The sequence below is a fragment of the Rhamphochromis sp. 'chilingali' genome (genome assembly GCF_963969265.1).
Source record: "Rhamphochromis sp. 'chilingali' genome assembly, chromosome: 14".
NCBI lineage: Eukaryota > Metazoa > Chordata > Actinopteri > Cichliformes > Cichlidae > Rhamphochromis > Rhamphochromis sp. 'chilingali'.
Window position 1 is genome coordinate 35419963 of NC_137941.1, and position 25808 is coordinate 35445770.

Below are 25808 nucleotides of genomic sequence, written 5' to 3' on the forward strand. Positions count from 1 at the left end.
ACCAGTGATGGGAATAACGGCGTTACAAGTAACGGCGTTACAAGTAACGGCGTTACTTTTTTCAGTAACGAGTAATCTAACTAATTACTATTCCTATCGTTACAACGCCGTTACCGTTACTAACAAGAAAATGCGGTCCGTTACTATTTCAACAAACAGACGGTTGAAGCTGTGTTCAGTTTACCGCATCTTATATCAGCTGCAGGAAGTAGCTGTAAGTAATCTGGGCGCTGCAGCTTTAAGCAGCTGCGCTTCCGCGGATGGTGATCACGATCACTGTCTGGCACAACACCTGGAGCACAGGGGGCAAAACAATGGCATGAGTGCTGCTGTTTGACTGAGGAAGAATAAAGTAGTCGTGGTCAATCACATGACCACTTAAAGACAAAGCAACAAGGTGACAAGGCCACGTAAAACCAGAGTCATGATAAACTATATATACGCAGCGTTTTTTCCTCAATACTTTTGTCACGTTTACTGTCTAAGGACAGCACAACGAACACTCTCTGCTTATGAGCAAACAATAAGAAAAACAAAACAAAAACTGCCCGTTTGTGTTGGTGGGAAAATGCACCATGTGGACCAATGAAAAAATGATATGGCAACATGACATTTGGTTGTTTAGGAAGAGGCGGAAGTTTCAGGAGTGACGGCGAGAGAGAGAGAGAGAGAGAGAGAGTTTTGAGATGTGAGAGATTTATGACGTTTAGCGTGTTTGGAGTGTGTAGTTAATGTGTTGTCTTGTGTAGTTAGTGTGTAGTTTTGTGTTGTGTGTCAGAACAATGAGGCGACTGCTGTCTCCAGGTAAAACAGGAGTGATACACCTGCTGCTGTCAGACCTGCAGGTATCAGGCTGTGATGTTTCCTTTATAGTAGACAGAAATGTTGTTTTTGCAGTGGCACAAATAATTTGTGGCATCTTATTGAAGAACAGCTGATTGTTCTGTAAATAGTTTGAAATGGTTATTAAAAAGAGGGTAAAAGGTAAATGGATGCAAATAACTTTATTTGTAAAACATGTGCATATGATTTAAACATTGACAATTTATATTTGCATTTAAAGTTATGAAATATGATTCATTAAACATGTTTGTGGTTGTTACAGTAAAAATATAACTTTTTCTACTCTGATTTTATGTTTTTTGTCTGATTTTAGATCAATTGTGTTAATACAGTTTGTCAAAATGAAAACATGACTGTAAATTCAGACACGTGAGGTTGTGCTGAAAAGGATGAGACCAAACAAAGTAAATAGTTTTTAAAGGTGAAATGTGGAGGAAACATCAAAAGTAGTTAAAATGGCCAATTATACCCTGGATTTTTTTAAAGTAACACAATAGTTACTTTTCAAGTAATTATTACTTTTAGAATCTTGTAACTCAGTTACTAACTCAATTACTTTTTTGAAGAAGTAACTAGTAACTATAATTAATTACCTTTTCAAAGTAACTTATCCAACACTGTTAATGACCCACCCTTTGTTTCCTCCAGTTGCTCCTGATGCTGAGCTTGACGCTGACCTGAGAAAAGCTTTGGTTCTGCGAGCTGGAGTAACCATGAGGCTCTATGTACCACTGAGAGGACGCCCAGCACCGAAGGTGACATGGACTAAAGTTGATGCTAATTTGAAGGAAAGGCAAGGACTACTGATCAAGACATCGGACTGGGACACCCTACTGATGATTGAGGATGTTAACAGATGTGATTCTGGCAAATATGTTCTGTCACTGGAGAACAGCAGCGGCTCTAAGAGCTACACCATCGTAGTAAAGGTCCTTGGTAAGAATTTCTGGCATATAAAATGTTGAGTACACACACTCCAGTGAGTTGTACTGTCACATGCAATGTAGACATGTAAATGAAACCAAGTAAGTGAAAAACCTTTTCACTGATTTATAGTTCAAATCTATCAAGAGGTTTTTCTTAACCTGCATCGAGCTGAAATACAATTCTTGAAATGGTGGTTTTAAAAATTAAACATTAAATGTATTAAATGGAGTCGAACCTAGTTTTCACCTTAAAATGTGTAAAAAAGTAGAACATATATATGATTATATAAGATATATCAGAAATATCAGCATGAAGAAAGAAAATGTTTTTTTTTAAATAAATATAGAGTGCACACATAGGCCTAATGTGTGCTTTCACTTCAGACATGCATTTGTACTCGTGCTTGTATAACTTTCTGAAAGCTATAAGGCAAAGAAATTGCTTCTCTTGCCCACTTAGATTCTCCGGGCCCACCCTTAAACCTGACTGTGAAGGAAACCTCCAGAACCCATGCCTGCATCACCTGGGATGCCCCACTGATTGATGGTGGTAGTCCAGTTAAGAACTACATCGTAGAGAAACGTTTGGCTGAGAGGAAAGCCTGGACCTGTGTGTCAGCAGATTGTCCTAAGATTTCCTTCAGGATCACCAACCTGGAGGCAGGACAGGCCTACTGCTTCAGAGTTCTAGCTGAAAATGCATACGGCATTGGAGAAGGCTGTGAGACCCCAGGCAGCATCAGGGCCTCTGGTAGTTACAAGATATTTGATACTTAAATTTAAATATACTCATGCTGTATAGCCACTGCATTCATGAGCTCAGACACTATATATGTAGCTAAAAAAACACAAACGTTCAACCTTCGTCCATTTGTCCTTCCTGTGCAGAGCAACCTGGTCCAGTGACAGACTTCAAAGCTCAGAAGACTACAAAGAACTCTATCACCCTGTCCTGGAAGAAGCCCATCAATGATGGTGGGAGTTTTATTACTGCATACATCTTGGAGCAGGGTGAAGGCGAGGAGAAGTGGAAGCAGATCCTGAAAGGCAAGAATACCTCACACACTATTGGAGAACTGACAGAAGGCAAGGAGTATTCTTTCAGGGTCAAGGCACTCAACGAGTCTGGAGAGGGACCACCCACTGAGCTCACTGCTGTTGCAAAGGACCAATTTGGTAAAAATGCCTTCATGCTATTCTTAGTTATACTAAAATTATAATGTTGAACTTTTTAATGATGATTATCCTTTTGAACTTCAGTGCTACCCGACTGCAACTTAAGTGATCTGCACGATGGCTGCTGTGTGGTTAAGGAGGGCAGCACAACACGCATTAACATCCCCATCACTGGAGTTCCAAACCCCACTGCTACCTGGAAGAAGGGCGATATGGGAGTGGGTGATACTGGCCGGATGTGTGTTGAAGCATCTCAGGGCATCACCACCTTACTGATTAGAGACTGCCAGAGAGGAGATGCTGACACCTACACTATAAATGTCAGGAACAGTGCTGGCTCAAAGGACTGCAAGTTCCAGCTGAAGGTGGTTGGCAAACCCGGTATTTGCACTGGACCCATTACGTTTGATGAGATAACTGCCGATGCCATCACACTAGAGTGGGGACCACCCAAAGATGATGGTGGTGCAGAGGTGTCTAATTACATTGTGGAGAAGAGGAGAACAACAGATAACAAGTGGACTACAGTGGCTTCTGCCATCCAGAAGACCACCATGAGAGTGATCAGACTCCATGACGGGATAGAATACATCTTTAGAGTGTTTGCTGAGAACAAGTATGGGGTTGGAGAACATCTGAGGTCTGACCCAGTCGTTGCCCAGCATCCTTTCAGTAAGTATGGCCATTGTCTACTACCACTGTTAATTTATAACTGATTATACTTCAGATCTTTTTGTCTTGTCAAGACATTGTCTCTAATTTTTTTTTGAAAAAGGGCAAAATTATCTCTAGTAATAACATTTAGTGCTCATTATAAGACCTGATGTATTTGTTTTACAAATGTACTTTTAAAATACTAGTAAATGAAATGAAACTATAGCTTTGTTTAGGGATTTTTTAAATCAGTCTTTCTCGTGTAATGACATCATCTGCATTATACTGAACTGATTTTATTACACATATTAATGTCTTCCTCTCGCTTTCTCTTCTTCCTCCAGATGTTCCCGGGGCACCTGCTCCACCAGAAATTGTGAGCATCAGGCATGAATCAGCCATCCTGACTTGGGTTGATCCAAAGGACACTGGTGGTGCCCCAGTTACTGGTAACAAACAGTGATCAATGTACATGCTAAGTATGAGCAAACAGCAAATAACAATCAGTCTGATCAAGTAATTTTGTGTTTTCCCTAGGATATCACATAGAGTATAAGGAAAAGAACAGTCTGATGTGGAAACGGGCGAGTAATACTCCTCTGAGAGTAAAAGAATGTAGAGTCACTGGACTGACAGAAGGATTAGAATATGAGTTCAGGGTAATGGCCATGAACATGGCTGGCCTGGGAAAGGCTAGCAAAGTAACTGAGGCCGTGGTTGCTCTGGATCCTATTGGTGAGTCCACTGTTACTGGAATCTTTTTTTTGCTCTAATCTTATTCAACTATGTACTGTTTACAGTACTTGTTACCTGAGCTATGGCAACCATGTCTCTTTTTGAAATGTTTTACAACCGTCTTCTCTTTTGTGTCATGTCAGATCCTCCTGGCAAGCCTGAAGTAATCAGTGTCACCAGGAGCACAGTCACTCTGATGTGGACAGCTCCCAAATATGACGGTGGCTACAAGCTTACTGGTTATATCATAGAGAAACTTGAGGCCAGTGGTAAGGCCTGGATGAAAGCAAATCATGTCAACATTCAGGGCTGTGCTTTTACCGTCACTGACCTGACTGAAGGATCCCAGTATGAATTTAGAGTCAGAGCTAGGAATGCTGCAGGTGCCATCAGTATTCCTTCAGAGCCTACTCCGCTTTTGACCTGCAAGGATGAATATGGTGAGCTAAGTAGTAAACAGTTTGACTCGTTTTGGAGTTGACTGTAGATTATTGATTCCCCCCCCCCCCCCCCCTTTTATGTATATATGTACAGTTAGGACTTAAAAATATTTGTCAAAAGTTTGAAATTTTGAGTTGTTGAACGTTTAAAATGTCAACAACTGTCTACAATGCAAAATACAACTTTTTTTTTGTCATCTCTACAGAGCCCCCAACCATCACTATTGACCCAGAAATGAAAGATGGTATAGCCATCAGAGCAGGAGACACAATTGTAATCTCAGCTTCTAAAATTGTGGGCAAACCTCCACCTACTGCAGCGTGGTCCAAGGGAGGACGTGAGTTGAAGACTTCTGACATTGTCACCATCACCAGTACCCCAACCTCCTCTACTCTGGCTATTAAGTACGCAAGTCGGAAGAACACAGGGGAGTACACTATCACTGCCAGCAACCCCTTTGGCATTAAGGAAGAACATGTTAAGGTGAAGGTCTTAGATGTTCCTGGACCTCCAGGCCCAGTTGAAGCCAGTAACATTTCAGCCGAAAAGTGTACCCTGACCTGGCTTCCACCAGAGGAGGATGGAGGCTCTACTATCAAATCCTACATCCTTGAGAAGAGAGAAACCAGCCGACTACAGTGGACCAAGCTAGCTGAAAATGTCATGGATTGCAGACACGTAGTCAGCAAACTGATTAAAGGCAATGAATACATTTTCAGAGTGTCTGCTGTGAACCAGTATGGCACAGGAGATTCAACCCAGTCTGCTCCAGTCAAAATGGTTGATAGTTTCTGTAAGTTTATATTTTTTATGTGGTTTATATCTGTGTATTAATAATTAAACAATAAAAGCAACTTAGCTATAGGATCTTGCAGATCCTTTAAAATAAAAATATAGCTAATAGACATGTCTAATAGTAGTGTACACATCCAGAAATTTTTTTTTTACATATACTATTATATATTGTACACATATTTATTAGTTTCAGATTTAGCCATTCATATATTTTGCCTGTTTATGTTATTGTATTTTGCACAACTCTGTTGCTTGTGAAGCTCGCATGTGCTGTACCAATGTACCTGCACATGTGATGTGACAGTCAAAGTGATTTGATTTGATTTGATTTGATTTGTCCTTCCTGTTTCTGTTTCCCCAGCACCACCAGGTCCGCCCTCAACCCCAGAGATTGATAATGTTAGTAGGAATGCTGTCACCATTTCATGGAAGAGACCAGTACGAGATGGGGGAAGTGACATTAGGGGATACTGTGTTGAGAGGAAAGAGAGAAAAGGACTGAGATGGGTCAGAGCCTGTAAGCGGACTATCCCTGACCTGCGGTTTAAGGTGCAAGGCCTGAGTGAGGGAGTAGAGTACGAGTTTAGAGTCACTGCTGAGAACAAGGCTGGATTTGGGGAGCCAAGTGAACCATCGCGCCCTGTCATGACAAAAGATATTGTGTGTAAGTAAAACTCACAGCAATGTTCTCACGGCAATGTGAATTGTATTTTAAAACTGTAAAACTGCAATGCAGGAGAGTTAGAAAATACAAATCAAGCTTTGTCAAATACATAATTACCTATATTAACTTTGTTACCATATTTTGTTTTTGTGTTTATTAGATCCACCCGGTCCCCCATCCAACCCTAGAATTACAGAAACCACCAAAACCTCAGCCACATTCACCTGGGGCCGACCCCACTATGATGGTGGTCTTGAAGTAGAGGGCTACATTGTTGAATATAAAAAGGAAGGACATGATGATTGGGAGACAGAGACACAGTACCCACTGAAAGCTTCAGAATACGTGATTGGTAAACTACAAAAAGGAGGCAAATACCACTTCAGGGTTAGTGCTGTAAACTCTGAGGGAATAGGCGAGCCTGCAGAGGTTGAGAAAGTGACTGAATTGGTGGACCAGGAGATGTTGCCAGACTTTGAGCTGGATGCTGAACTCAGAAGAACTCTGGTAGTTAGAGTTCGTGCTTCAATCCGTATGTTTGTTCCTATCAAGGGTCGTCCTGTCCCTGAAGTCACATGGAGTAAAGATGATGCTAACCTGAAAACACGTGCACATATTGACAACACAGAGTCGTACACTCTTCTGGTTATTCCTGACTGCACAAGATATGATGCTGGAAAATACCACCTTTCTCTAGAGAATGTTGCTGGAAAGAAGACTGGGTTTGTTAATGTGAAAGTTCTGGATACACCGGGACCACCAGTCAATCTCAAACCTAGAGAGATCACGAAGAACAGCATCACCCTACAGTGGGAAATTCCCATTATTGACGGTGGTTCTAAGATTCGTAACTACATTATTGAGAAAAGAGCAGCCACTAAGAAGGCCTACACAGTGCTTAGCACCACATGGCAGAAGTGTTCCTTCAAGATTCCAGACCTCGAGGAGGGAGCTTACTACTATTTCCGTGTCTCAGCTGAGAATGACCTGGGTGTGGGTGAGCCAGCTGAAACCCCAGAGCCAATCAGGGTATCCCAGGCCCCCTCTGCCCCAGAAAATTTGTATGTCACCGATGTTACCTCTGATAGTGCCAGCCTTGCATGGACCAAGCCTTTGCATGATGGTGGCAGCTTGATCACTGGGTATGTCATTGAGGCTCAAAAGAAGGACACTGATCAGTGGGTCCATGTGGCCACCATTAAGGCTCTGGATTATACTGTTACAGATCTAATTGAGGGTGCTGAATATACCTTCCGTATAATGGCAGTCAATGCATCAGGCAGGAGTGATCCCCGTGAGAGCAGACCAGCTGTTATCAAAGAGCAGACTTCTGCTCCTTCATTTGACCTGCGTGGGGTCTACCAGAAAACGATCATTGCTAAGGCAGGAGATCGGTTGAAGGTGGAGATTCCAGTGTTGGGCAAACCAAGGCCTGTGGTTTCATGGAAGAAAGGAGATACAGTGCTCAAGGAGACACAAAGACTCAACATTGAAACCACACCAACATCAACTATTCTCAACATCAATGAGATAAAAAAGAAAGATGGAGGCCAGTATTCTATGACTGGTAAAAACATGCTGGGGGCAATGACAGAGACAATCACAATCCTGGTTCATGACATTCCTGGACCTCCAACTGGTCCTATTAAGCTGGAAGAAATTTCATGTGATTATGTGCTGATGTCCTGGGACCCACCAGAAAATGATGGAGGTGTTCCTATTAACAACTATATTGTTGAGATGCGGGAGACCACTGGTACTTCATGGGTAGAGCTGGCAGCTACAGTCATCCGCACCACATTTAAGGCAGCCAGACTCACTACAGGAACTCAGTATCAGTTCCGCATCAAGGCCCAGAACAGATATGGGATTGGACCAAGCATTATCTCTGAACCAGTGGTAGCTGTCTATCCATTTGATGTACCAAGCCAGCCTGGCACTCCCGTGGTCACCTCTTTCAACAAGGATGCTATGACCCTTAGTTGGAATGAGCCATCCTCTGATGGAGGTAGTGCCATTCTGGGCTATCATGTGGAAAGGAAAGAGAAAAACAGTATTCTGTGGCAGAGGATCAGCAAAGCCCTTGTTGTTGGAAATCTGTTTAAATCAACGGGCCTTATTGATGGAATTGCATATGAACACCGTGTTATTGCTGAAAATATGGCTGGTCTCAGCAAAGCCAGCAAACCCTCTGAGCCCATGTATGCTTTGGACCCAGTTGATCCACCAGGCAGGCCAGTAGCACTAAATATTACTAGGCATGAAGTGACCTTGTCATGGACCAAGCCAGAGGGAGATGGAGGATTTTCTATTACTGGATACACCGTAGAGAGGAGGGAGATGCCCAATGGACGTTGGCTCAAAGCAAACTTCAACAACATTCTGGAAACTATCTACACAGTCAGTGGTCTAACTGAAGATGCAACCTATGAATTCCGTGTGTTTGCTAGGAACTCAGCTGGTGCTGTTAGTGCTCCATCCCAGTCATCTGAAGCAATCTTGTGCAGAGATGACATTGAAGAGCCCCGGCTTGATGTAGATGCATCATATAGCAGCACTGTTGTTGTCATGGCAGGAGAGGTATTCAAGCTGGAAGCCAGTGTAACTGGAAGGCCAATCCCATCTCTGGTATGGACCAAAGAAGGAAAGGAGCTTGAGGATACAGCCAAAATTGAGATAAAAACATCCGAGTTCCACACAACTTTAACAAACAAAGATTCGCTCAGGAGGGATGGTGGTGCTTTCACTTTGATTGCCAGCAATCCTGGTGGCTTTGCTAAGTTCATATACAATGTCAAGGTGTTAGATAGACCAGGACCTCCCAACTCCCTCACTGTAACAGATGTCACTGCTGAGAAATGTGTCCTTAATTGGCTCCATCCAACACATGATGGTGGTGCCAAGATTGAGTACTTTATCATTCAGAGACGAGAGACCAGCAGGTTGGCTTGGACAAATGTGGCCACAGACCTTCAAGCTAATAGGTTCAAGGTCACCAAGCTTCTAAAGGGCAATGAATACATTTTCAGAGTTATGGCTGTTAACAAGTATGGTGTGGGTGAACCTGTGGAGTCGGAACCTGTCATCTGTGCCAACCCCTATGTACCCAGTGACCCACCACAGCAACCTGAAGTCACCATAATCACCAAGGACTCTATGGTTGTCTGCTGGGATCGCCCTGAACATGATGGTGGCAGTAGAATAAACACATACATAATTGAAAGACGGGACAAAACTGGCCTGCGCTGGGTGAAGTGCAACAAGAGGACTGTAACTGACTTGCGATTCAAAGTCTCAGGCCTCACACCAGGGCATGAATATGAATTCAGAGTTCTTGCTGAGAATAATGCTGGGCTAAGTCAGCCCAGTCCTTCCAGTCCATTCTACAAAGCCATTGACACCATCTTCCAACCTGGACCCCCAGGGAACCCCAGAGTGCTGGACACAACCAAGTCTTCTATCACACTTGCATGGAACAAGCCTGTCTATGATGGTGGTTCAGAAATCACTGGTTACATAGTGGAGACCTGCCTGCCTGAGGAGGATGAATGGACAATTCACACTCCCAAGAATGGTTGGACTGCCACTTCTTTCACCATCACCAATTTGAGGGAAAACCAAGAGTATAAAATCAATATTTCTGCAACTAATTGTGAAGGAGTGGGAGAGCCTGCAGCTGTTCCTGGAACACCCAAGTCTGAAGACAGACTAGTTCCTCCAGAAATTGAACTTGGAGCAGAACTACGTAAGGTGGTCTGCATCAGAGCCTGCAGCACACTCAGACTTTTTGTCCCTATCAAGGGAAGACCAGCACCTGAAATAAAATGGTCTAGAGAGCATGGGGAATCTCTAGATAAAGCTAACATTGAAATCACCTCATCATTCACCACTCTTCAGGTAGAGAATGTTGACAGATTTGATGGGGGTAAATACATTGTGACTGTAGAGAATGCCTCAGGAAGTAAGACAGCCTTTGTTAATGTCAGAGTGCTAGACAGTCCTGGAGCACCTCAGAATCTGATTGTCAGGGAGGTCACTAGAGATTCAGTTTCTCTTGCTTGGGATGCTCCTGTCATTGATGGTGGTTCCAGAGTCCGCAATTACATCGTGGAGAAGCGTGAATCAACCAGAAAGGCTTATTCAACTGTGTGTGCCAGCTGCCATAAGTCAAGTTGGAAAGTTGGAGACCTAGAGGAGGGAAAGATGTACTTCTTTAGAATTTTGGCTGAGAATGAATATGGCATTGGCCTCCCAGTAGAGACTCTTGAACCAATTAAAGCATCAGAGAGGCCTCTTCCCCCAGGCAAAGTGTCTCTCCGTGAAGTTACCAGCAAAAGTGTCACATTAAGTTGGGAAAAGCCTGACCATGACGGTGGAAGCAGAATCACTGGCTATATAGTTGAGATGCAGGGAAAAGGCAGTGAGAAGTGGACCCAGGTTATGGTTGTAAAAAGCAATGAAGCTCATGTTACTGGCCTTACACAGGGAGAGGAGTATACATTCCGTATTTCATCCATTAATGAAAAGGGAGTCAGTGACCCCCGCCCTCTCAATGTGCCTGTGGTTGCCAAGGATCTGGTCATCTCACCAACCTTCAAACTTCTTTTCAGCACATTTAGTGTGCTAGCAGGGGATGATCTGAAAATAGATGTACCATATGCTGCCCATCCCAAGGCTACAGCAACTTGGCTCAAAGATGGTGTTGCTCTCAAAGAGACGACAAGAGTGAATGCAGATGCCACAGACAAAAATCTTCTCCTGGTTATTAAGGAGGCTTGCAGAGATGATGTGGGAACATATACTGTCAAACTTACTAACACAGCTGGAGAGGCATCTACAGATATCAGTGTTATTGTTTTAGATAAGCCTGGCCCTCCAACTGGCCCAATTAAGCTAGATGAGGTCACTGCTGATAGCGTGATCCTGTCCTGGGATCCACCTCAGTATGATGGCGGTTGTGCCATCAATAATTACATCGTTGAGAAGAGAGACACATCTACCACTAACTGGCAGATTGTGTCAGCTACAGTAGCCAGAACCACTATCAAGGCAGCACGTCTGAAAACTGGATCTGAGTACCAATTCAGGATTGCTGCAGAGAACAGATATGGCAAATCTTCAGCCCTGTTATCTGATACTATTGTTGCTCAGTATCCTTTTGAGGTTCCTAGTTCACCACGTTCTGTTACCGTTCAGTCAACCACCAAGGAAAGTATGGTGGTTGTATGGGAAAAACCCAGCAATGATGGTGGAAGCAAGATTTTGGGATACCATTTAGAGCTAAAAGAGAGAAACAATATATTGTGGGTGAAACAGAACAAACAACTTGTCCCAGAAACTAGATTCAAGGTTATTGGCCTGGAGGAGGGTATTGAATATGAGTTCAGAGTTTATGCTGAGAACATTGTTGGCCTCAGCAAAGCCAGCAAAGTGAGTGAAATACAAGTTGCCCGAGATCCTTGTGACAGACCAGGAAAACCAGAAGCTGTCATTGTAACACGGAACCAAGTGACACTAAGATGGACAAAACCCCAATATGATGGTGGAATCAAGATCACAGGTTATGTTATTGAGAAGAAGGAGGGAGCTGGTCGCTGGATGAAGGCCAGTTTCACTAACATCACTGAAACAGAATTTGTTGTCACAGGACTTATTGAGAATCAGACTTATGAATTCCGTGTCATTGCCAAAAATGCAGCAGGTGTTTTTAGCCAGCCATCTGATTCTACTGGAGCCATCACTGCCAAGGATGAGGTGGATCCACCCAAAATTGACTTGGAAGTTAAATACTCCCAAACTGTGGTAGTTAATGCTGGAGAGACATTTAAACTTGAGGCTGCTGTTTACGGTAAACCTGTACCCACAATTCATTGGCTGAAAGAGGGCCAGGAGATCACCGAAGCAGCTCGCTTAGAGCTTAAGAACACAGATTTTACAGCTTGTCTTGTTGTTAAAGAAGCCATCCGTGTTGATGGAGGTCAGTACATACTTCTAGTAAAGAATGTTGGAGGAGAGAAATCTGTTAACATTAATGTTAAGGTTTTAGATAGACCTGGTGCACCCGAAGGCCCTATATCCATTTATGGTGTCACTAATGAAAAATGCTCAATTTCCTGGAAACCTCCCTTGCAAGACGGAGGAAGTGATGTTTCCCATTATATTGTTGAGAGGAGGGAAACCAGCAGATTGGTTTGGACTGTAGTTGAACCAAAAGTTCAGACACTGAACTTGAAGATCACCAAATTACTTCCTGGTAATGAATATATTTTCAGAGTGATTCCTGTTAACAAATATGGAGTTGGAGAGCCACTGGAATCTGAGCCAATGGTTGCCAGGAATCCATTTGTCACTCCCAACCCACCAACAAATGTGGAAGTTTCCACAATCACCAAAGACTCTATGGTGGTGACCTGGGAGAGACCAACTAATGATGGTGGCAGCCCAATCCAGGGATACATTGTTGAGAAACGTGACAAGGATGGTGTGCGATGGACTAGATGCAACAAGCGCAATATTAGTGAGCTGCGCTTTAGAGTTACCGGGCTTCTTGAAAACCATAGCTATGAATTCAGAGTTGCTGCTGAGAATGCTGCAGGTGTTGGCATGCCTAGTGCACCAACAGTGTACTACAAAGCACTGGATCCTGTCTTCAAACCAGGCCCACCAAACAACCCCAAGGTGGTAGACACATCTAGATCCACTGTTTCTCTAACATGGGGCAAACCCATCTATGACGGTGGCTGCGAGGTTCAGTCTTACATTGTAGAGGCATGTAATGGTGCATCTGATGAGTGGTTTATGTGTACTCCACCAACTGGAATCATGGACACAAAATATACTGTGAAAAAACTTCTGGAAAAGCATGAGTACCAATTTAGAGTGTGTGCAATCAACAAGGTTGGTGTTGGTGAGCATGCTGATGTTCCTGGAAAAATTCTTTTGGAGGAGAAACTTGAAGCACCTGATCTTGATCTTGATGCAGATATGAGAAAGATGATCAACATCAGAGCAGCAAGTACGCTCAGATTGTTTGTTCCTGTAAGGGGTCGTCCAGCTCCAGAGGTGAAATGGGGCAAGGCTGATGGTGAGATTAAGGAGACTGCTCAGATTGACAATACAGGCAACTATGCATCACTTGTCATTGAGAATGTTGACAGATTTGATAGTGGCAAGTACACCCTGACTGCTGAGAATGCTAGTGGAGTAAAATCAGTCTTCATAAGTGTCAGAGTGCTGGACTCCCCTAGTCCACCAACTAACTTCGTGGTGAAAGAGATTACCAAGAATTCTGTCACTCTCACATGGGAGCCTCCACATCTGGATGGTGGCTCAAAGATTAAGCACTATATTGTTGAAAAGCGTGAGAGCACCAGGAAAGTGTACTCTCCCATCACGACATGCAACAAGATGTCATGGAAAGTTGAACCTCTTCCAGAGGGTGGAATCTTTTTCTTTAGAGTATTGGCTGAGAATGAATATGGTGTGGGTCTCCCTGCTAAAACTATAGAACCAGTTAAGATATCTGAGAAACCTCAGCCACCTGGCAAGGTCAGTGTTGTTGATGTTACTCACAGCACTGTAACTTTAACTTGGGAAAAGCCTCTGCATGACGGTGGTAGTAGAATCACCCACTATGAAGTTGAACTAGCTCCCAAGGACAGTGAAGCTTGGTCTATATGTGCTAGTGTGAAAGCACTGGAAACATTAGTGACAAACCTTCTCAAGGGAGAGGAGTACCAGTTCAGAGTTGTTGCTGTAAATGACAAGGGCAAAAGTGACCCACGACAGTTGGCTCATTCTGTTGTAGCAAAGGACCTTGTTATTGAACCTGCTGTTAGACCCAAGGCAAGTTCTTACAGTGTCCAGGTGGGGTATGACCTCAAGTTAGAGGTCCCGGTCGCTGGTCACCCTAAACCAATTATCACCTGGACCAAAGATGGCGTAGCCCTTAAGCAGACTACCAGAGTCAATGTCACCGACTCAGCACAAACTACCACTCTTACCATAAAGGATGCTACCAGAGAAGATGGAGGTATGTACACTATCGGTGTCTCCAATGACCTTGGTTCAAAGGATGCCACTGTAGAGGTGATCACCTTGGACAAACCAGGCCCACCCACAGGCCCTGTAAAGTTGGAGGATATCAGTGCTGAGAGCATCACCCTCAGCTGGGAACCTCCTACATACACAGGTGGTTGTCCAATCTCAAACTATGTGGTGGAGAAGAAAGACACAACCACAACAAACTGGTCGGTTGTGTCTGCCACTGTGGCTAGAACCACTCTAAAAGTCAGCAATCTGAAGACAGGCACTGAGTACCAGTTCAGAATCTATGCTGAAAATAGATATGGAAAGAGCTATGCAATTGATTCACAGCCTGTTGTGGCACAGTATCCATTCCAGGAGCCAGGACCACCAGGAACACCATTTGTTTCTTCATACACTAAAGACTACATGGTAGTTGAGTGGCATAAACCCCCAAGTGATGGTGGCAGTGCCATCTTGGGCTACCATCTGGAAAGAAAAGAAAGGAACAGTATCCTCTGGACAAAGATAAACAGAATGCTCATCCAAGATTGTAGATTCAAATCTACTCCACTCGAGGAAGGCATTGAGTATGAGTATAGAGTCTATGCAGAGAACATTGTTGGCATTGGTGAATGTAGCAAAGTGTCTGAGGTTTATGTTGCCCGTGATCCATGTGATCCTCCTAGCCGTCCTGAGGCTGTGATTGTGACCAGGCACTCAGTGAAACTCAAGTGGAACCCCCCGGCGTACGATGGTGGGAGTTTAGTTACAGGTTATCTAGTAGAGAAACGTGATCTTCCTGAAGGAAAATGGATGAAGGCTAGCTTCACAAACATCATTGAACACGAATTCACAGTTACTGGCCTCACAGAAGATAGCAAATATGACTTCAGAGTAATTGCAAAGAATGCTGCAGGTGCCGTTAGCAAGCCCTCTGAGAGCACAGGATCCATAACTGCTAAGGATGAAGTTGTACCACCTAAGAGTGAGACAGATCCTATGTACAACCAGACCATTGTTATAAATGCAGGAGAGACATTCAATCTTGAGGCCAGTGTGGAAGGAAAGCCTATTCCAACTGCTCAGTGGTTCAAGGGGAATCTTGAAGTTGAAAACTCAGCAAGAGCGGAGATCAGAAACACAGATTTTAAAGCTTTGCTTGTTGTAAAGGATGCTATCAGAGTTGATGGTGGACAGTATACTCTGGTTCTCACAAATGTGGCAGGAAGTAAGACTATCCCCTTCAGTGTGAAGGTTCTGGACAGACCAGGGCCTTCAGAAGGACCTCTTACTATCAGCAATGTTACTGAGGAAAAATGCTCACTGTCGTGGCTGCCACCCAGGCATGACGGAGGCGCCAGCATTTCTCACTACATCATTCAGAAAAGAGAAACTAGCCGCTTGGCATGGACTGTGGTCTGCAGTGATTGTAAAGCTACCATGTTTAAAGTTACAAAACTACTGAAGGGAAATGAGTACATCTTCAGAGTCATGGCTGTCAACAAATATGGCACAGGTGAGCCGCTTGAATCAGCACCAGTTATCATGAGAAATCCATTTGTTCCACCTGGAGCACCTCAGGATCTTGAGATCACAAATATCACCAGGGATTCTATGACTGTATGTTGGAACCGTCCTGAGACATCAGGAGGCAGTGACATTGTTGGCTACATTGTTGAGAAGAGAGACAGAGCAGGAGTGAGGTGGACCAAGTGCAACAAACGCAGAGTGACAGACTTGCGTTTCAGAGTAACAGGACTGACTGAGGACCATGAATATGAATTCAGGATATCTGCTGAGAATGCAGCTGGAGTGGGCCAGCCAAGTCCATCGACAACCTATCTTAAAGCATGTGACCCCACCTTCGAGCCAGGCTGTCCCACCAATGTCCATGTGGTAGACACTACTAGAGACTCCATTTGTCTGGCTTGGCACAGACCTATCTATGATGGTGGCTGTGAGATTCAAGGCTACGCTGTGGAAATAACCAAGGCTGATGAGGAGGAATGGGCCATATGCACCCCACCTTGTGGAGTCAATGCTACCAAGTTTACTATCAAAAAGTTGATTGAACACCAAGAATACAAAGTCCGCATTTGTGCCATCAACAAGGTGGGTGTTGGTGAGCCCACTGAGATTCAGGGAGTCGTCAAACCTATGGATAAAATTGACCCTCCAGAAGTGATTCTGGATTCAGAGCTCAGGAAGGGAATAGTTGTCCGTGCAGGAGGCTCGATGAGAGTCTGCATTCCATTCAAAGGCCGTCCTACTCCTGAGATAAACTGGGCCAAAGAGGATGGAGAGTTACCCAGTAAAGTTCAGGTTGAGACTGGTGAAGATTACACACAGCTCTCAATTGAAATCTGTGACAAATATGATGCTGGAAAGTACGTGCTCAATTTAGAAAACAGTGCTGGCACCAAATCAGCTTTTGTTTCCGTTAAGGTGCTAGACACTCCAGGGGCTCCTTTAAACCTAACAGTAACAGACATCAAGAGGGAAAGTGTGACTCTGACCTGGGAGCCTCCTCTTATTGATGGTGGTGCAAGAATCAAGAATTACCTTGTTGAAAAGAGGGAGTCCACAAGGAAGGTTTACTCTAATGTGGACAACAAGTGCACAAAGACAAGCTATCGTATAACTGGCCTGACAGAGGGAACTATATATTATTTCAGAGTCTTAGCAGAGAATGAGTTTGGTGTGGGACAGCCAGCTGAGACAGAAGAATCAGTAAAAACATCTGAGCCCCCCCTGCCTGTGGGTAAGGTCACATTGACCGAAGTGACAAAAACAACTGCTTCACTCTCCTGGGAGAAGCCAGATCATGATGGAGGTAGCAGAATAATTGGTTACTACATTGAGATGCAGCCTGTTGGCTCAGAGGAATGGGTGGTAGCTGCCACATGCAAAACTTGTGAAGGCACTGTCACAGGCCTCAGTGCAGGACATGAGTACCTATTTCGAATCTTAGCCTTCAATGAGAAGGGCAAGAGTGACCCTAGACCTTTGGCTGCGCCAGTCACTGCTAAAGATATAACCATTGAACCCAAATTCAAGATTCAATTTAACACTTATAGTTTACAGCACGGTGAGGATTTGAAGATTGAGATTCCAGTGATTGGACGACCTGTTCCCAAGGTTGAATGGAAGAAGGATGGACAAGCTCTTAAAGAGACAACAAGAATTAATGTTTCCAGCACATTGTCATGCACTAAGCTGTACATCAAAGATGCAAATAAGGACGACTCTGGCAAATACACTGTCACAGCCACCAGTAGCATTGGAACAGCTACAGAGGAGATTACTGTTATTATTCTTGATAAGCCTGGGCCACCCACGGGCCCTGTAAAGATAGAAGAGGTGAGCTCTAATTATGTCACTCTCTCTTGGGAGCCACCAGAGTATACCGGAGGCTGTCCCATCAATAATTACATCGTGGAGAAGAGAGATACTACCACCACAGCATGGCAGATTGTTTCTGCTACTATTGCCAGGACAACCATCAAAGTCACCAAGTTGAAGACTGGTGTTGAATATCAATTCAGAGTGTCAGCTGAAAATAGATACGGGAAGAGTTCTGCAATTGTCTCTCCTGCTGTTATTGCTCAGTATCCATTTAGTGAGCCTGTGGCCCCAGGAACACCAGTCATTTCTTCTGTAACCAAGGATAGCATGGTCGTTGAGTGGAAACCTCCTACCAACAATGGGGGCAGTCCAATTCTTGGCTATCACCTTGAGAGAAAAGAAAAGAATAGCCTCTTGTGGACTAAATTAAACAAGCTTCTAATCCCAGACACACGTTTCAGAACTACAGAACTTGAAGAAGGTATTGAGTATGAATTCAGGGTTTATGCTGAAAACGTTGCTGGTCTCAGCCCAGCTAGCAAGCTGTCTGAGAGCACAGTAGCAAGGGACCCTTGTGACTCACCAGGAACTCCTGAGCCTATTGAAATCACCAGAAACCATGTGACACTCCAGTGGACCAAGCCCCAGTATGATGGAGGGAGTGTAATTACTGGCTATGTGATTGAGAGAAGGAAGCACCCAGACACCCGCTGGATGAAGGCCAGCTTCACTAACATCATTGATACACAATTTACACTTACTGGTCTGACTGAAGACTGTGTGTATGAGTTCAGGGTCATTGCCAGAAATGGTGCTGGGATTTTGAGCCAACCCTCTCAGAGCACAGGGGAAATTACTGCCAAAGATGAAATTGAGGCTCCAGCAGCCACCATGGATTCGAAATTCAAGGATATGACTATTGTTCACGCAGGTGAGACATTTGTCATTGATGCTGACTATACTGGAAAACCTTTGCCTGAGGTCATTTGGTTAAAGGATGGAAAAGAGATTGACAAAGCCACACCAAGAATGGAAATCAAGACTACCCTTACACGTACCATCCTGACAGTCAAGGATTGCATCAGAGTGGATGGTGGCCACTTTGTCCTCAAGCTTATTAATGTGGGAGGAGTCAAGATGATCCCAGTTAATGTCAAAGTTCTGGATAGACCTGGGCCTCCAGATGGACCTCTAGAAGTCAAAGGGGTCACAGCTGAGAAATGTTATCTGCATTGGAATCATCCCTCACATGACGGAGGAGCTGGCATCTCTCACTATATCATTGAGAAGAGAGAGACTAGTCGTTTGTCATGGACTATGGTTGAGCCCAAGATTCAGGCAATCAGCCACAAAATCACAAAACTATTGCCTGGCAATGAATATATCTTTCGAGTTACTGCTGTAAATAAATATGGTGTTGGCGAGCCTTTAGAATCAGAAGCTGTTGTTGCTCGTAACCCTTTCACCACTCCCAGTGCCCCCTCAAACCTTGAGGTCGGTGCCATCACTAGGGACTCCATGGTGCTTTCCTGGGAGAGGCCCAATGATAATGGAGGTGCAGAGATTGAGGGATATGTCCTTGAAAAACGTGATAAAGATGGTATCAGATGGAGTAAATGCAACAAGAAGAGGCTGAATGACCTGCGATTCAGATGCACTGGTCTCACAGAGGGCCACTCATATGAATTCAGGGTTTCGGCTGAAAATGCTGCTGGTGTAGGAAAGCCTAGTGCACCAACTCCGTACATCAAGGCCTGTGATGCCACTTATCCACCTGGACCCCCAAATAATCCAAAGGTCACTGACCATTCAAGTACCACAGTTTCCCTTTCATGGTCCAGGCCTATATATGATGGTGGTGCACAGATCACTGGGTATATTATTGAAATGAAAGAGGCAACAGATGATGAATGGATCATTAGCACACCACACACTGGCGTCCAAGCCACTAACTACACAGTAAAGAAACTTAAGGAGAATGCGGAATACAACTTCCGCATAAGTGCTGTTAATTGTGAGGGAGTAGGAGAACATGTAGATTTGCCTTGTTCTGTGATTGCTGCAGAGAAGCTGGAGGCTCCTGAAATTGAACTAGATTGTGACCTAAGAAAGATGGTCAACGTCCGTGCCTCTGCTACCTTGCGTCTGTTTGTGACAACCAGAGGGAAGCCTGAGCCTGAAGTCAGATGGTCAAAGGCTGATGGCACTCTAAATGAACGTGCCCAGATAGAAGTCACAAGCTCTTACACAATGCTGGTGATTGAGAATGTTGACAGATTTGACACTGGCAAATATGTGCTGACCCTTGAAAACCTCAGTGGCTCTAAATCAGCCTTTATCAATGTCAGAGTTCTGGATTCTCCTAGTGCTCCTACTAACCTCGGAGTTAAGGATGTTAAAAGAAATTCTGTCTCTCTCTCCTGGGAGCCTCCTCTAATTGATGGTGGGGCTAAGATATCACATTATATAGTGGAGAAGAGAGAACAGAAGAGAATGGCTTTCACCAGTGTTTGCACTAACTGCGTCAGAAACTCCTACATTATTTCAGACCTGCAGGAAGGAGGCCGATACTATTTCCGTGTGTTAGCTGTGAATGAACTCGGAGTAGGTCTGCCTGCATCCACAGATCAAGTTAAGGTGTCTGAGCCTCCTCTGCCTCCTGGTAAGATTGTGGTTGTTGACATTACTCGTCATGCTGTTACACTCTCTTGGGAGAAACCTGATCATGATGGAGGCAGTAAGATTACAAACTATATTGTGGAGATGCAGCCCAAGGGAGATGACAAATGGACGGTGTGCAGTGAAGTCAAAGCACTTGAAGCTACCATTGATGGACTCACAACTGGAGAGGAATACTCCTTCAGGGTAACTGCTGTGAATGATAAGGGTAGAAGCGATGCTAAGCCTCTGGCTACTCCTGTGGTGGTAAGGGACATCACGATGGAGCCCATCATCAACCTGTTATTCACCACATACAGTGTAAAAGCAGGAGATGATTTGAAGATTGACGTTCCCTTCAAAAGCAGACCACAGCCTGAGGTGTGCTGGAAGAAGGATGGCCAAGTGCTTAAGCAGACAACCAGGGTAAATGTTCTCAATTCAAAAACCTCATCTAAGATTGTCATCAAGGATGCCACGAAGGAGGATGTAGGGAAGTATGTGATTACCCTGACTAACTCAGTTGGTACCAAGTCAGCTGAAATCTCTGTTATAATCCTGGATAAACCTGGACCACCTAGTAACATTAAGGTTGATGAGGTGAGCGCTGACTTTATTTCTCTGTCTTGGGATCCTCCAACCTATGATGGTGGTTGTCAGATTAACAACTATGTAGTTGAGAAGAGAGACACTACTACTACAACATGGCAAATCGTGTCAGCCACAGTGGCCAGAACATCAATAAAGGTTTCTCGACTTACTCAGGGGACAGAGTACCAGTTCCGCATTGCAGCTGAGAACCGTTATGGGAAGAGTCCTGCCATAGATTCTGCTCCTGTTGTTGCTCAGTATCCATTTGAGCCTCCTGGCCCTCCAACCCAACTTCATGTTGTCCATGCCACCAAAACTGGGATGCTCGTGGTATGGGGCAGACCTGCAAGTGATGGTGGAAGTCCTGTTATTGGTTATCACATTGAAAGCAAAGACCAAAGCAGCATCTTGTGGACCAAGGTCAACAGAGGTCTGGTGACTGAGAACCAGTTTAAGATGACAGGAATGGAAGAAGGTCTGTTGTATCAGTTCAGAGTGTATGCTGAGAATATTGCTGGAATTGGTCCATGCACTAGGGCAAGTGACCCTGTGGCAGCCAGGGATCCATGTGAATCTCCACATAACCTTAGAGTCACAAACATCACTAGAAATTCAGTTTCTCTTTTTTGGGAAAGACCTGAATATGATGGCAGTGCAAAAATTACTGGCTACATTGTTGAGCGTCAAGAGCTTCCCAATGGTCGCTGGCTGAAATGCAACTTCACCAATGTTCAAGACACTTACTTCGATGTCACTGGTCTCACAGAAGATGTCCGGTATGATTTCCGTGTTATTGCTAAAAATTCTGCAGAGCAATTGAGTGCTCCTTCAGAAAGCACTGGACCCGTCACTGTCAAAGATGATGTAGATCCTCCCACCATTATACTGGAAGATAAATTCAGACAGTTGGTTGTCATTAAGGCTGGAGAAATCATTAGAATTGATGCCGAAATTACTGGGCGTCCACTCCCAGTTGTTTCATGGTCTAAGGATGGTAAGGAGATTGAGGCCAAGGCTAGATGTGAAATCACATCCACTAACTTCACAACCACGCTCATTGTCAAAGATGCTATCAGAAGGGACTCTGGACAGTATGTTCTTACTCTGCACAATGTAGCTGGAACCAGATCTGTGGCTATCAACTGTAAGGTTCTGGACAGACCTGGACCTGCATCAGGACCTTTAACAGTTTCTGGTCTCACAGCAGAGAAATGCACCCTGTCATGGGGACCACCTCAGGAAAATGGTGGTGCTGAAATTATGCACTACATTGTTGAGAAACGTGAGACCAGTCGTCTTGCCTGGACTCTTGTCTATGGTGACATGAAGGCAACTACCTGCAAAGTGACTAAACTGCTCAAAGGAAATGAGTACATCTTCCGAGTTAGGGGAGTCAACAAATATGGAGATGGTGAAAGCCTGGAGAGTGAGCCAACAAAGGCCACTGATCCATTCACTGTCCCTTCAGCTCCCACTAATGTCCAGGTCACCTCTGTTACAAGTGAGGCAATGACCATTTGCTGGGAAAGACCTGTTTCTGATGGTGGCAGCAGTATTGCTGGCTATGTAATTGAGAAGCGAGAGAAGACTGGCCTCCGCTGGTGCCGTGTCAACAAGAAACCTGTTTATGACCTTAGAGTGAAAGCTTCACACCTTCGCGAGGGCTGTGAGTACGAATACAGAGTTTTTGCAGAGAATACTGCTGGCCTCAGTGCTCCTAGCACTCCTTGCCCACTCACCAGGGCAGAAGACCCACAGTTTTTACCCTCACCTCCAGCTAAGCCTAGGATAATTGACTCCACAAAGACTACAGTCACCCTGTCATGGAATAAGCCACTTTTTGATGGTGGAGCACCTGTGACTGGTTACAGAGTAGAATACAGGAAGACATTAGATGATGAATGGATTGTTGGAGTACAGAACACCAAAAACACAGAATTTACAGTGGTGGGATTATCACCTGGAACTGAATATGTGTTTGTTGTCAAATCCATTAACAAGATTGGAGTGAGTGAGCCCAGTCCTGAGTCAGACAAACAAGTTGCCAAAGAAAGAGAGGAGGAGCCAACCTTTGATGTTAGCAATGAAATGAGAAAGACTCTTATTGTAAAGGATGGAAGCTCTTTCACAATGAAAGTTCCTTTCAAAGGCAAACCCATCCCTAGTGTTACTTGGGCTAAGCCTGATGTAGACCTTAGAGTTCGTGCTGTAATTGACACCACAGATACCTTTACTTCCATCACCTTAGAAAAAGCAACTCGAAATGACTCTGGAAAATACACTGTCACTCTATCCAGTGTAGCTGGTACCTCCTCCTTGACGCTCACTGTCCGTGTTTTGGACTCACCTGGGCCTCCTAGTCATATAGAGGTCAAGGAAGTCACAAAGACCTCTGCTACTATAACCTGGGATACTCCTGAGATTGAGGGAGGAGGACCAGTCAAGAATTACCTTATTGATTACCGTGAGGCTAGCAAGAAAGGCTGGACTAGATTGACTGACACATGCCACAGACTGACATACAAGGTGGCAGACCTGCAGGAGGGAGAAGTCTACTACTTCAGAGTGACAGGCGAGAATGAATATGGTATTGGTGTTCCTGCTGAGACCAAAGAGGGGACCAAGATCACAGGTATTAAATCCTGAGTTGGTATTTTTTTTTAATTTTTACAGAAAATATATATCAAAATTTGTTTTAATTGAAAGACATATTTTCTTTCTCCAGAAAAACCAAGTTCACCACCAAAACTGGGTGTAACGGATGTGACCAAGGAAAGTGTGTCCTTGGCATGGGCCAAGCCAGAACATGATGGAGGCAGCAGAATTACTAGCTACCTAGTAGAAGCACTGGAGAATGGACAAGAGAAGTGGGTTAAATGTGGTACAACAAAGTCCATCCACTTCACAGTGTCTGGTCTGAGGGAGAATGCGGAGTACTTCTTCAGAATCAGAGCTGAGAACTATGCTGGATTCAGTGATGCTAAGGAAATGATTACTCCTGTAGTGGTCAAAGACCAGCTTGGTAAACTACAAGCTTGTTATAATAATCAGAACATGCCATGCAATTAGTAGAGACTACACCTAATTTCTCCTGTTGTAACTCTTTGGTACTTTTCTGTTCTAGAATCTCCTGAGATCAACATGAAGGACTTCCCCCACAATACAGTATATGTTAGAGCTGGATCTACCCTAAAATGTGAGATTCCATTGACAGGCCGGCCTTTACCTAAAGTGACTCTGTCCAAGGATAATGTGCTGCTCAAATCAACAATGAGGTTTAACTCAGAAGTCACTCCTGACAGTATCAAGATTAGTGTGCGTGAGAGCATTGCAGGAGACTCAGGCCGCTATGATATTATTGCCTCCAACTCCAGTGGAACCACCAAGTCCTTTGTAAATATTGTGGTTCTTGACCGCCCCAGTGTCCCACTTGGACCAGTGGAGCTGTATGATGTCACAGAAGACAGTGTAAGCTTAAAGTGGCTCCCACCAGCATATGATGGTGGCAGTCCCATCACCAACTACATCATCCAGAAGCGAGAGACAACTACAGCCAACTGGATGGACGTGTCTTCAGCTGTGGCCCGTTGCACCATGAAAATTATGAAGCTGACCACTGGCCTGGAGTACCAATTCAGAATTAGGGCAGAGAACAGATATGGAATCAGTGAACATATTGACTCCCCAGCTGTCGCTGTCAGTCTTCCTTACAGTAAGAAGTTTTTGCTTTTCTTATTATTATACATAAACATAATAATTTTGCTACTCATTCTTTACACCTTCACTATGTGAGCATGCCAAAATTCTCAAACTCTGCCTCTTGTCCTCCAGCTATACCAGATGTGCCATCAACTCCAGAAATTACTGCTGTAACCAGGGAAAGCATTACCGTTGCATGGAAGGAGCCAAAGTCAGATGGAGGCAGCCATGTGTTTGGTTACCATCTCCAAATGAAAGACAAAAACAGCATCCTTTGGCAGCGAGTCAACAAAACAGTGATCCGTGCCACACACTTTAAAGTCACCAACATAAATGCTGGACTTATTTATGAGTTCAAGGTAGCAGCAGAAAACTCTGCTGGAATTAGTGCCTTCAGCAAGATTTCTGATGCTGTATTGGCTATTGATGCCTGCGGTGAGTTTATAGTCGATAAAATGCATGAAAAATTCTTTGACTTAAGATTTTCTGCAATATTTATTAAAATCATCCTCACTGTATCTTCCTATAGAGCCACCCCTATACTTGCGTATAACTGACATCACTAAGAACTCCATTAGTCTGGCCTGGCAGAAGCCTGACTATGATGGTGGATCCCCAATAACTGGTTACATCATTGAGAAGAGAGAGGGTGTTAGCCCCAAATGGTCTAAAGCTAACCTCACCAATATCACAGACACCCGCTTCATTGTTACTGGCCTCACCCAGGATGAAACATATGAGTTCCGAGTCATGGCAAAGAATGCAGTTGGTTCAGTGAGCAATCCGTCTATCACTGTGGGGCCAGCCACATGTGTGGACACTTATGGTAGGTCTTTTCATGTTGGGTTATATTTGTGTATTTTTTTCTGCAATTATGCATTGTCTTGTATTCTAAGATATTTATTCCACACCCTACATATTCTACATCCTGACTTGTTTTACCATCTCTGGTCCAGGTGCCCCAGAGATTGAAATACCTCAGGAGTATCTTAATGAGGTCAAGCACAAGGCTGGCTCTAATGTGGAACTCAAATTTAATATAAGAGCCAAACCTGCTCCCAGTATTGAGTGGTTTAAAGATGGCAGAGAGCTTAAGCCTACTTCTCAGCTCTCTTTTAAACACACTTTCGAGTCCACAAGTGTGTTCGTGAAGGAAACAACTCGTCTTAACTCTGGAACCTATGAAGTCAAGGTGAAGAACTCCCTCGGATCTTCATGTGCCATTGTCAGGCTGCTCATTCAAGGTATTTATT

The 25808-nt window shown here is 44.2% G+C and overlaps 1 protein-coding gene across 1 annotated transcript in view; it reads left to right on the forward strand.

Annotated features, from left to right (window-relative positions):
* ttn.2 (titin, tandem duplicate 2) overlaps positions 1-25808 on the forward strand; it is a 218262-nt gene that overhangs the window by 166293 nt on the left and 26161 nt on the right. The window contains exons 199-213 of the mRNA XM_080904000.1: positions 1492-1779; positions 2230-2520; positions 2658-2945; positions 3030-3617; positions 3944-4048; positions 4137-4334; positions 4478-4774; positions 4981-5568; positions 5932-6234; positions 6395-23488; positions 23582-23878; positions 23981-24568; positions 24688-24990; positions 25085-25381; positions 25512-25799. Of these exons, the coding sequence (XP_080760126.1) occupies positions 1492-1779; positions 2230-2520; positions 2658-2945; positions 3030-3617; positions 3944-4048; positions 4137-4334; positions 4478-4774; positions 4981-5568; positions 5932-6234; positions 6395-23488; positions 23582-23878; positions 23981-24568; positions 24688-24990; positions 25085-25381; positions 25512-25799 (21813 nt within the window). The remainder of the gene's footprint in view (positions 1-1491; positions 1780-2229; positions 2521-2657; positions 2946-3029; positions 3618-3943; positions 4049-4136; positions 4335-4477; positions 4775-4980; positions 5569-5931; positions 6235-6394; positions 23489-23581; positions 23879-23980; positions 24569-24687; positions 24991-25084; positions 25382-25511; positions 25800-25808) is intronic.